The sequence below is a fragment of the Neopsephotus bourkii genome, unplaced genomic scaffold (genome assembly GCF_033783945.1).
Source record: "Neopsephotus bourkii isolate Nb327-2 ecotype Australia unplaced genomic scaffold, CSIRO-AGI_Nbou_v1 NB_1248, whole genome shotgun sequence".
NCBI lineage: Eukaryota > Metazoa > Chordata > Aves > Psittaciformes > Psittacidae > Neopsephotus > Neopsephotus bourkii.
In genome coordinates, this window is record NW_026901733.1 from 3,684,714 (window position 1) to 3,696,412 (window position 11,699).

Consider the following 11,699-nt stretch of genomic DNA (forward strand, 5'->3'; position numbering starts at 1 on the left):
TTTTCACAAATTTGTATGTTACTTTCATGTGGTTTTGAAGTAGGTATAGCTAAGAGATTTTTAAAAAGGAAAATATTGTGGGAAGATCACTCAGGAAGGAGGATGTCAGCTGAAGAGTCAAAGACAAGGGAATGCTGAAACATTTATGCACGTTTATGCATGGCTGAATCTCTGCTCTTACAGACTTCAAGCAGTTGTTGCGCTCTAAATTGCTAGACTTAAAATGGAAGGAGAAAAGGAGAGAAAACAGTAGCATTTATTCAGATAGGATTCTGGAATGATCTTTTTCAAAAAAATAAAGTACTTTTGAGGTATAAAAGTAATTTACATGACTACAGTTAGCTGTTTAAGCATAGTTATTCTACTTCTTTGTTTTTTTTCCTGCCCTCTTTGACAGGGTCAACAGTTCCCTGCTATACTCACAGATTCCAGTCTTGCTAGCCAAAGTGGGTCAGGCTCACAGCAAGTCATACTGGTGAGCCATACATCCCATTCAACATCTGCGAACTCTGATGAAATAATGTATCAGGTAGATAAAACATATTTCTGTACATTTTGTGGGTAAAGGACATTATTTAATCAAAATATTGTAATGATTCCTCTGTATTCTGAAGCAGGAAGGTTGATGTCATTCCCCAGAAGAACTATTAGGAAGAGGTTCATTGTGACTTCCTAGTCACCCAGTTTCTAAGTTTTGAGTTGAAAACATGTTTTCACATACCAAAAAGAAATGCAATTAATAATGTGTTTCTTCCTACAAATTATATGACCATGCTCTCAACACAGACTGCTCCAGAAATTTCCAGGTAACTTTGTAATTGGGTAACATAAAACTGACAAAGTTGAGAGCTGTGGGAAAAATAGCACCTATTGCCACACCTTTTCCATTCTGTTTTTTTGTAACCAATTTGTTTTAATAGTGGTGCAGTATTGTCATGGTTTAACCCATCCAGACAGCTTGTCCACTCACCCCCCCCTCCCCCCACCCCCTTCTTGCCCGCCCGTATTCTCGGAGGGACAGAGAGGAGAATCAAAAAGAATGCAACTCCCACGGGTTGAGATAAGAACAGTTTAGTAACTAAGGTGTAACACAAATCACTACTGCTACCACCAATAATAGTAATGATAAAGTAAACAACAACGGAAGAGAATACAACACCTCATCACCAGGCGACCGATAGCTCGCCCCCCCAGCCCGACCAAGCACCGACCGATACCTCCTCCAACCCCGCAGTCCTCTAGCCCTTCCGGGTAACTCCCAGTTCCCTCCTGGGCATGACGTGCTGTGGTATGGAATACTTCTTTGGTCAGTTTGGGTCAGGTGTCCTGTCTCTGCTTCCTCCCGGCTTCCCTCCTCCCTAGCAGAGCATGAGGCTCACAAAGTCCTTGGCCAAACCAAAACATCATTATTAGCAGCTCTGTTCCCAGCCCGAAAGTCAAAACACAGCACTGCACCAGCTACCAAGAAAGAGAAAAATGACTGCTACTGCTGAACCCAGGACAAGTATAAAGTCTTTTCAACTTCTTACATATTTGAATTTCAATAGGAACTTTGACACGTGTAATATGGTATTAATATTAGAAAAAGTAGTTCAGACATCTTGAAGGCAAAATGAGTGTTTTCAACCAACCTGGTAATGCAAGCTCAAATCGAAAAAATTCGAGAGGCAAATGGTGAGCCATGACTAACTGAAGAGGTGGTGGACTGGACTGGCAAGCAGAGGGCAAAATATGGGCAAGTTGTGCTGATATGGGCACTAGGAACCTCAAAAATGATAAGGACTGAAGGAAGGCGGCCTGCTTTGGGTGTATGTGTGTAAATAAAGCTGCTGAGACAGCATGCTAGAAGAAACACTCTTGGAAAAATTGTTACAACTGTGTGTGTCTTTGAAGTGCTAATCTGCTGCTGCATGCAGCATGGAGAACAGACTGGAGGAATTAGATATCTGCATGCAGCTGCAGGGCTGTAATGTCGTTGGAATCAGAGAGAGAAGGTGCTACAGCTCATACAACTGAAGTACTGCTATGGCTAGATTCAAGATCTTTAGGAAGAACAGTGTGGCAACATGGCAGTGGGAATGCCAGGAGTTCTGCCCGGATCGTGAATCAACTGAGACCTTATGGGTAAGGATTGGCAAGCAGACCAGCGTGGGTGACACTGCCTTGAACACTAACTGCTACAGATTGCTTCATCAGGAGGAAGTAAAAGATGAGGCTTTCATCTTGGTCTTGGGCAACCTGCCCTGGCTGACTCTTTTTGAGTAGAAGAGTTGAACTAGATGATCTCAGGAGATCCTTCCAACCTAAACAAACCTGTGATTTCTAGTCCCTGGTCCAAATGGGTTACTTCAACCTGCCTAAGATCTGCTGGAAGGGCAACAAGCAAAGCACAAGGGATCTAGATTTCTAGACTGTATAGATGATAACTTCCTGATACAGATGACTGAGAAGCCAAGAAGTAGAAGTAGTATTCTGGACTTGATAATTGCAAACAAGAAAGAACTGATTAGAAATGTGAATATCAGGGATGTCCTTTCACTCTGGAGTTCAGGATCCTGAGGGAAGGAAATAAGCCAAATGGCAGGATGACAGCCCTGGGCATCAGGAGAGCAAACTGCAGTGTGTTCAGGGATCTGCTGGTGTGGGTTGACTTTGGCTGGACACCAGGTGGTCACCCAAAATGCTCTGTCACTCCCCTCCTCAGCTGGACAGGGGAGAGAAAATGTAACAAGTTGTTTCTGGGTTGAGGTAAGGACAAGGGAGAGGCCATGGGAAGGCAATAGAACAAATAATCCTGGAAAGCATTTCCAAACCTGAGGAACAAGAAGGTAATTAGGAGTATTCAGCAGAGATCTCTGGAGGGAAATCGGGTTTAACTGACCTGAGAGCCTTCCATGATAAGATGACTGGCTTGGTGAAGAAGGAGAGCAGTTGGTGTGGTTTGTCTTGACTTCAAAAAGGCTTTTGATTTTGTCTCCCATAATCTTCTTGTAGGCAAGCTGGGATTCTTTTGTATCTACAAAATTCGAGGAATTTAGTGGTATTTTAATTGAAGAAGTGAAATTTTTCCAGATGCTCCTCATTGATAAAAATACAGCACAACCCCATCCAAATTATATCAACTTTTTGTTGTGTTTCAGTACTTCTGGAGCTTTAGGTTGGTAACTCAAGAGTTTTACTTTCTTAAGTCCCTAATGAAGAAAATAAATTAATAGAAAATACTCTTCTTTCTAAAATCAGAGATACTTTCTTTTTTTTTTTTTTTTTGCCTGAAATGTTTTTTGTCTTAGGCTTTTTTTTTGTGAGAGATGTGAGAATTATCTGAGATAATCCAGAATATGAAACAATATAGGGAAATACTGATACAAGCATATTGTATTTATAATGCGTAAATTAATTTGACCGTAGTTGGTATAATCTTTGTTTTCTTAAAATATATCTATATACATATGTCATTCTTTAGAGCAATGAAATACAAGTTCGTATTTACATAGACATTATTTAATTTCTGTTGCTAAGTTGCTTTAAGTACTTTACAAAAACAGGTCTTGTTGAGGTAGATTTTGAAAAATAAACCACTGTTGTGGATATGCCTATGAAATTATTTGATAGTGTGTTTGTAAATTGTTATAGGTGACAGAGGTTTCTCCTAATGTGACTAAAAGCAGCCAAACGGAAAAAGAAGGTCGTGTGCACCAGTGTTTTGAGTGTAGCCAAACTTTTTCTTCAGCCACCATGTGGATGCAGCATAGTAAAGAGGTTCATGGCAAGGAAAGGATACATGTTTGCCATGTCTGCAATAAAGCCTTTAAGCGGGCAACACATCTCAAGGTATTTGGCAATAACAGTTAATTGTTCTGTTAAATCCTTTGTTTTGGACTTTTTGTGATATTAATGAAAGGGACCTCTTACCCCTTTAACCTTTCCTTTTACAGTGTGAGAGGTGTGCGTCTGAGAGAGGAAGTCCTAAGTAGTGATGTATACACAGACGGAGAACTCTCTCTTGGAGTGTGGAGAGGATTTGAATGTGTATATTGATTACAGAATGAAAAATGTGAATGCCTGTTGTGGAAGTAATAGTGCCTGAAAAATTTCCGCTTACTTTTTTGCTTATGTATCTCATCAATGCTAATCCTGATTTCCAGATAAGCTGTTGGAATCATAGGAAGCTATACACTTTGCACTATATCGTTTGATTTTTAGATGCTCTCTTGGATGTCTGCAGAGGGAGCATTTGTTTTAAAGGATCCTTATGTTATTGCTGTTGCCTGCTGATATTTTATATTTAGTTTTCTTTAGATTCTGAACAACCTGATACTTCCAAGTCTCAAAACAAAATAAAAAATAGTGGTGTCTTTAAATTTTTAATTAGGTTATGGAATGCTCCTGTTAGGAATATTTAGCTCTACTAGACAAGTGCTATGTCCAGGCCAGAATCCTATCTCTGAGAGATTCTAAAAGGCAGTGATTTGAAGAAGTGCTTTATGAAAAGAGGAAACATATAGCTTCCCTAAAATTTTGCCAGCTTCCCAGAATTTATAGCAGGAAATTTCTGGAGACAGAGGTAATGTCTTAGTATTAAGTAGCTCTTAGGAGAGTTTTTTAATAGATTTCCTTTCACTTTACTGTCATATTTTAAGGAAATATACTCTGTGAAGTTCACCCCCTTGGAGTGATTATGTATGTCAACCAGACTTTGGTCCTTGGAGGAAACTCAAAATGTGGTGCTGTGAAACTGTTAGCCTATGGTTTAGGCTAATTTTCCAGAAAAAAAACACAAACCAACACAACAACAAAAAATAATAAAAAAAATTTCCAGTATTGATACTTGTTTTCCTTAAGTAATGAAAACAAAACCAAAATCAATCTCTCTTCCATTTGTTTCCTTAGAACTTGCTGGTGTTATATTTTTTTCATATTTAAACCTTCTGTTACATACTGGTCCCAGGTTAAAGATATGACAAGGTAAATTCCTACTCTGGTATTGCCCTTGGGTTATTGTTGTTTCGTTCTGTAGACAGTGGTGAAGTTGCAATAAGAAGTCCATGGGCAATCAAAAGAAACCTTGGGATGACTTGTCAAAGGTTAATAGGGAGAGTTTTGACTCTCCAGAGCTTGATGGTGGTAATGAAAGGGTTGAATGTTTATTGGTAAGAATCAGGGGTAAGGCCAACAATGCAGATTCTGTTATAGACCACCCAACCAGAATGAAGAGGCAGACAAAATACACTGTAAGAGGCTGAGAGTAGTCTTACAGTCACTAGCCCTTGTTCTCATGGGGGCTTCAACTCACCGGATGTGTGCTGTTTACAGTACAGCAGAGAGAAGGCTCCTGGAGTGGGTAAAAGATAACTTCCTGACATGGCTGGTGAGTGAGCCAGCTAAGGAAGGTGCCTGTTGGACCTGTTCTTTGGAAACAGAGAAAGACTTGTGGGTGATGTGATCATTTGGGGGTGTCTTGGGCATAGTGAGCATTAAATGATAGAGGTTTTGATTCTTGGGAGCCAAGAGCTTTGGCTAGAACTCAGGAGAAAAGAAAAAAGAGCATATGACCTTTTGAAGAAGGGGCAGGCAACTCAGGAGGACTGCAGGGCTATTGTGAAGACAGGATTGGGGAACAAAATGATGCTTTTGACAGTTCCCACAACATTCCCCTGGAGAAACTGGATGCTTGTGGCTTGGACGGGGGTACTGTTCATTGGGTAAAAAACTGGTTGGATGGTTGTGTCCAAAATGTTGTGGTGAATGGATCTAAGTCCAGTTGGTGGCCAGTCACAAGTGGTGTTCCCCATGGCTCTGTATTGGAGCCAGTTCTATTTAATATCTTTGTCAATGATCAGAGTGAGGGGATCAAGTCCACCCTCAGCAAGTTTGCAGATGACACCAAGTTGGGTCAGAGTTTGCTTATAGGAAGGACTCTGCTTATAGGAAGACTCTAAGTGGGATCTGAACAGGCTAAATCCATGGGCTGAGGCCAATTGTATGAGGTACAGCAAGGCTTAGTGCTGGGTTCTGCACTTGAGCCACAGCAACCCCTGCAATGCTACAGTTTGGGGAAGAGAGGCTGGAAAGCTGCCTACAGAAAAGAACCTGTTGGTTGATAGCAGCTGAACATGAGCAGCAGTATGCCAGGTGGCCAAGAAGGCCAACAGCATCCTGGCCTGTATCAGAAATAGTGTGGCCAGCAGGACTAGGGGAGTGGTCACCCCACTGGACTCAGCACTGGTGAGGCCACACCTTGAATCCTGTGTTCAGTTCTGGGCCCCTTGCTACAGGAAGGACATTGAAGTGCTAGAGCAGGTCCAGAGAAGGACAACGAAGCTGGTGAAGGGTCTAGAGCACAAGTCTCGTGAGGAATGGCCGAGGAAACTGGGGTTGTTTACCTGGAGAGGAGGCTAAGGGAAGACCTTATGGCTCTCTAGAGCTAGCTGAAAAGAGGTAGTGAGGTGGGTGTTGGTCTCTTCTCCTAGGTAGCAAGCAATAGGACAAGAGGAAATGGCCTCAAGCAGCACCAGAGGAGGTTTAGTTTGGCTATTAGGAAAAAATTCTTTATGGAAAGGGTTATCAACAAAGTATTTCAAGAGCTCTGGGTTGGTTGTGCTGTTTTTTTTTTGCTTCAGATAACTAGTGAAAGGGACTAATGTATGCAAAACAAGCAATGCATACAGTTATTGACAGGGATTTTCAGATATGAAAAGATACTGACACTTCAGCATTGCGAAGAGTTGATACACAAAAACCAATCTCTTACTTAAAAGAAAATTAAAAAAACAGTAGGGTTCCATCTTCTTCCAGCTTTTTAAAATGGTCTGAAATGTATTTTTTTCTATACTGGCTTAGGAACACATGCAAACCCATCAGGCTGGACCTTCACTGAGTTCCCAGAAGCCTAGAGTGTTTAAGTGTGATACTTGTGAAAAAGCTTTTGCTAAGCCAAGTCAGCTGGAGAGACATAGTCGCATTCACACAGGTAATGCCAACAGTTATTTTTATCTCACAAGATTTTGTCATGGACATATGGGTGTTATGGTTGGAGTCCTTGCTCTTGATTTCAGGTAACTGCATTTGGATACCAATATTTAGATAAAGCTTAAAAAAAAAGGTGAATTTCTAATCCAAATTGTTTAGAAACTAAAATAAGGAACAGCAGATTTGAAAGCTCAGAAACTGATGTTTTGTTCAGAGCCAGAACTTTATGCATCACTAAGCTTCTTCATATTCTGGGACTAGCAGTACTGCAACAGTGATGTGAATGCATAAGCTTGTATCTAAAAGTTTGTCAGTCTTTGAAACAGATAAATAAAAGCATATTTTAATGTATTATTTAAAGTGGTGTAAAGACTCTGGATATGATCAACTTCAAGCATCGTAAAATGTGCAAATGAGTGGGTATGCTCAATGATGTTAAATAAGTGACAGTCTTGACTACTGATGCTGACTGCTGTAGGCAGTGCTTCATTGTCATGGAACTACTTAGTTCATCTGTTTCTAATTGACAGTGCTTTTAATTTGTTGTGTTCTTTTCTGCTTAATTATTTTAAACTGTTACTCTATAAAAAAAACAGACAGATGTCTAGGGAGCAACATTTTTGATAGAAGTGCTTTTCAGGTTGCAGCTTCTGCCCTGCTACAAGCTGAAAGCTGTACATAGGATGGTCCAACCGTGTTCACCTTCTGTATCTTAAGTACAGATGCCCACAAACTATTACTATCCTCGCTAAATCCATTTTTATATTACTGTTGCCTGATGTTGTTGAAACAGCAAGTCAATCCACGTGATAGCTATTCTTCCAGAAGAGAATGTTCTTCTGAAAGTCTCTTAAGACCAAAAGATTGAAAATGTGCTGTACAGATGTTTTTGGAGGGGTGTTCTTACATAAACTATGATTGGAAAGGCTAATGTAAACCTAAGATGATGTGCTTTCCTGAAGGTATGATCCCTGTCTAGGAGAAAGTACTTGTGATTTCTTTCTTGATTAAACATATTGAATGACTTCTAATGGGCAGTACCTACTGAATCAGCGGCCAGAAGGAAAACACATTATTTTTCTGAATAGCTCTAAATTTCTTGTACATTTGGATCAGTGAAGAGCAGTTTGGAGAAGTATTGCCAAAATTAGATGGAAGTAGGTGCTTCCCATTCTACCAGAAAGACACGTGGTAATCCATTACACAACACCAGAAAGGCTGTTCATCTTGACAGGAAAATTTGGAGGCAGAAGTATCTGAGGAAAATTAGATTTCACTTCAAACTTGTGAAATCATTGTTAACAAAAATAGAAAGAACACTTTTGTGCATCTAAGGACCTTTGAGAAGTTGGATTTAGCATGGAAACTACAGTGTATTTGTAAGTCTGAAAGTGCTTTTAGAAGTCCTTAATGACATACAGCAATGTGTCTTCTGTTGATGTCAGAGGTTATGGTGTTGAGTGTTGAAGCAGAGGTCTGGTTTTGCCAAGTAGGTCTTTTAAATATTTTTATAATTAATATGTTCTTGAATTTCTACTTTAAAACAGTGTGCTGACAGGTTTAGAGTAATATGCCTGCTGTGGTAAGGTGTGGGAATCACTAGTAGCTATTGGCATAGGAGGTCCCATGTAGGAATACGGGAACTTTTTTTAACACATTTGACTTTCTAGTTTCTTACAAGCATCAGCTTTGTTAATTCTATAATATGGCTTTATTTTCACTATTCTAAATTATGTAAAAAGGTGATGGTTCCATTGAGTACAGAAAAGTCAAACTGGTAAACTGATTTTTTTTTTGCTCGTCTATTAAATAATTGACTTAGATGATAAATTGGATAGGAAAGATAACAATATCAGTGGTTTAGGATTTACGTAAATAGTCTGACGCTTAATTTGGGTTGTCTTGCTGACAGTATGAAGCCATAGTACTTTGAAAAAGTATCAAGGAGAAAGATCATGTCTACTTCTAGGTCATCTTGATAGTTTTTACTAAATTCTGAACTGTATTTTCCTGTTGAAATGAGAAATTATTAAAGAAGTTTTTCTTTCTTATCAGGGGAGCGGCCATTTCAGTGTACGCTATGTGAAAAGGCTTTTAACCAGAAGAGTGCTCTTCAGGTCCACATGAAAAAGCACACAGGAGAGAGGCCTTATAAATGTGATTACTGTGCAATGGGATTTACACAGAAAAGCAATATGAAACTACATATGAAACGGGCTCATGGTTACACTGGTATGTAGCACAATGATAGTAACGGTGAGTGCAGGAAGCCATGTGCTTTCCTAGGAAAGCACAAAACACTTCCTGTAAGCTACTGAGGAACTGGGCATTAATAGCCAGAGACCAGAATTGATAAGCTAATAGTGGCACATGCAACCCAAAAGCAGGTCGAAATAGAGATTGGTTACTGCTTATGGTTTGTTGTTTTATATGTGGAGTTCTGTAGTACAGAAATACAAAGCTCAGTCACCTCTTATAGAAAAACAGCCAATTATATTAAGGGGTTTTAAATTATTTTTCAGAGAGCCTCTAATGAATTTACAGAATCTGAAGTAGTTCTGGAACACCTTTCCCAGCATGATTCCTTTATTCCCAGGTGCTGTATTTGTAATATTCTTATACTATACATCGAATCAAACTGACTTGTCTTTTCATCTTGTACTTCGGTAGGTCCTGTACAAGAGCCTGCTAGTCATCCAGAACAAGAAGGAGAAGATATTAGTCGTGCTCTGAATTTAGAAGAAGTGGTACCAGAATCTTCAAATGAATGGCAGAATATAGGCAATGTTTTTCGATGACACCTTAAAATTTGACAGCTAAAAGTGTTTCTGGGACTCGAATTTCTCTGAACAAGTTTTCAGAAAAGTCAAAGGCGGATTTTGCAGTTAAAGCTTCAAACACTGAAAATGTTAACAATAGAATAATATATTAGGGTTTTGTAATTATTTACAAAAAAAATACCTTAAAGAATCACTCTTTTTTTTTCTAAGCTTGTAGATGAATACCGGGAAAACATCATTTAATCTGTGCTAAGTTGTCTGTGAATCAGTGAACTCAGGTAATACTGTATACAATTTCATCTTCTAATTCACAGCCAGTATATCTATTTGAAAAATAAACTGGAACTTTGTATTCAGAATAGAATTACTCCCTTTTTTAAAGGAGGTGAAGAACAACTTTGTGGGAAAACCGTGAAACTGTTGGTCAGCTTTCTTATTTTTTTATGTGCTTGAAGAAATAATTGAGGTTGGAGACAAAGTGTTACAGAGAAAATGCATGCAGTATAAGATAGGGTGGTTTGTGTTTTGGGATTTATTTTTTTTAGGCACAGGAAAATGCTGTAGTTCTGGTTTAAGTTATTTATTATTTTTTTTAGTACGTTTTGAGAATTTGTTGAAGAAAATAAAATGCCATGAACTTACGGCTTTTCTTGAGTTCAGCTCTTGAGAAGGGAGCACGTTCATTTCCATTCCAACCACAAAGGCAGTTAGTTGTTAGTATTCATGTGAAAAGTCTGAGGCTTAAAACTCAGCAATACTTATTTAAAGAGAATCCAAACTAGAAGAGAAAGCCTCTTCTGTTTTTGTTTGCTGTAATGCATCAGCAGGTACATATCTCAGTATCTGTGGAAAACACAGCCATATACTAAATCGGGGAAGTAAACATACAGTTTAGTGTTAGCAGTGAGCAAGTTAGATGCACACTAGGTCACCTATGTTATACAATATTCCCTGGTGCAGTAAACAGTTATAATTTCAAATCTGTAAATTCCTCATGAATTTCTTTGTGAAATTTAGAAATACGTTACTTTGTTGTTGTTGAAGTCATTGTTTCAGCAAACCTACCTAGCTGACTTAAAGTCATGCTTTGAAAGGTGCCACTTGTTACGTATATTCATAACAAAGAAACACTGGAGTAAAAAACAGTCATCTTTTAGACATTCCAAAGACAGAAGCTCTTATTTTTACCTTGTTCTTTTGAATTTTATTTATATGTTACATATATATAGATATATATATATGTGTGCTTGTATATGTATATATATATTTAAAGTTATATGAGCCTCTGTGTGGCTGATCAGTGTATTTTGTAAATACTAATCCCAGTTGCAGGAAGTTCATGTTTTCAGTTTGCCACAAGTACTTCTAGATCAGTGATGGATTTGTTGTACTATAATACAGAGCTGGATTTAAATTTACCTTAAGAAAGATAATTGTTCTCAGATCCAAAAAGCCCTTTGCTGTAAATATTGTCTATACTTTGTCTATGATATAAACCAGTTATTTCAGATTGCTGAAGCAAGAAATCACTGTTGGTTTTGATAAGGTGTCTCTTAATTCTTTTGTTAACTTTTTGGCATATGTATATAAGTAATATAGTTGGTGACATGAAAATAACACTTTTGTTATGTGTAATATTTAATTCAAAACCATGATAAATAATATTACTTTTTTCCAAATTCTGTTTTGTGTATTTATTTTTCTTTAGCATTTGATTCTGGATTCTACAAAAGTCTAAAAACTCCATTCACCAGAAGTGCATTTCTCAACTTCCAGCAGTGCCTTTCCTTCCAGACAGCCTATTAGTGTTTTAACTGTTTAAGAATTGAATGTTTTAAATTTTGCAGTATTTTACAGTTGTCTGAATGCATACTGGCCCCATAGCATAGCACCCTGTTTAGCTGTAATAATACAGTAAACGCGTTGTGTCGCATGGACCACGTATAAAAG

At 38.5% G+C, this 11,699-nt stretch overlaps 1 protein-coding gene across 9 annotated transcripts in view; it reads left to right on the forward strand.

Annotated features, from left to right (window-relative positions):
• ZNF236 (zinc finger protein 236) overlaps positions 1-11,428 on the forward strand; it is a 75,364-nt gene extending 63,936 nt beyond the window's left edge. For 8 of the 9 annotated variants that reach the window (XM_061364711.1, XM_061364710.1, XM_061364705.1 and 5 more), the window contains 5 exons: positions 398-529; positions 3,634-3,831; positions 6,841-6,970; positions 9,025-9,201; positions 9,640-11,428. In XM_061364711.1, coding sequence (XP_061220695.1) covers positions 398-529; positions 3,634-3,831; positions 6,841-6,970; positions 9,025-9,201; positions 9,640-9,767 — 765 coding nt within the window. In that variant the 3' untranslated portion in view covers positions 9,768-11,428. The remainder of the gene's footprint in view (positions 1-397; positions 530-3,633; positions 3,832-6,840; positions 6,971-9,024; positions 9,202-9,639) is intronic. The other variant, XM_061364707.1, reaches the window with a different exon arrangement.
• The last annotated feature ends 271 nt before the right edge of the window (positions 11,429-11,699 follow it).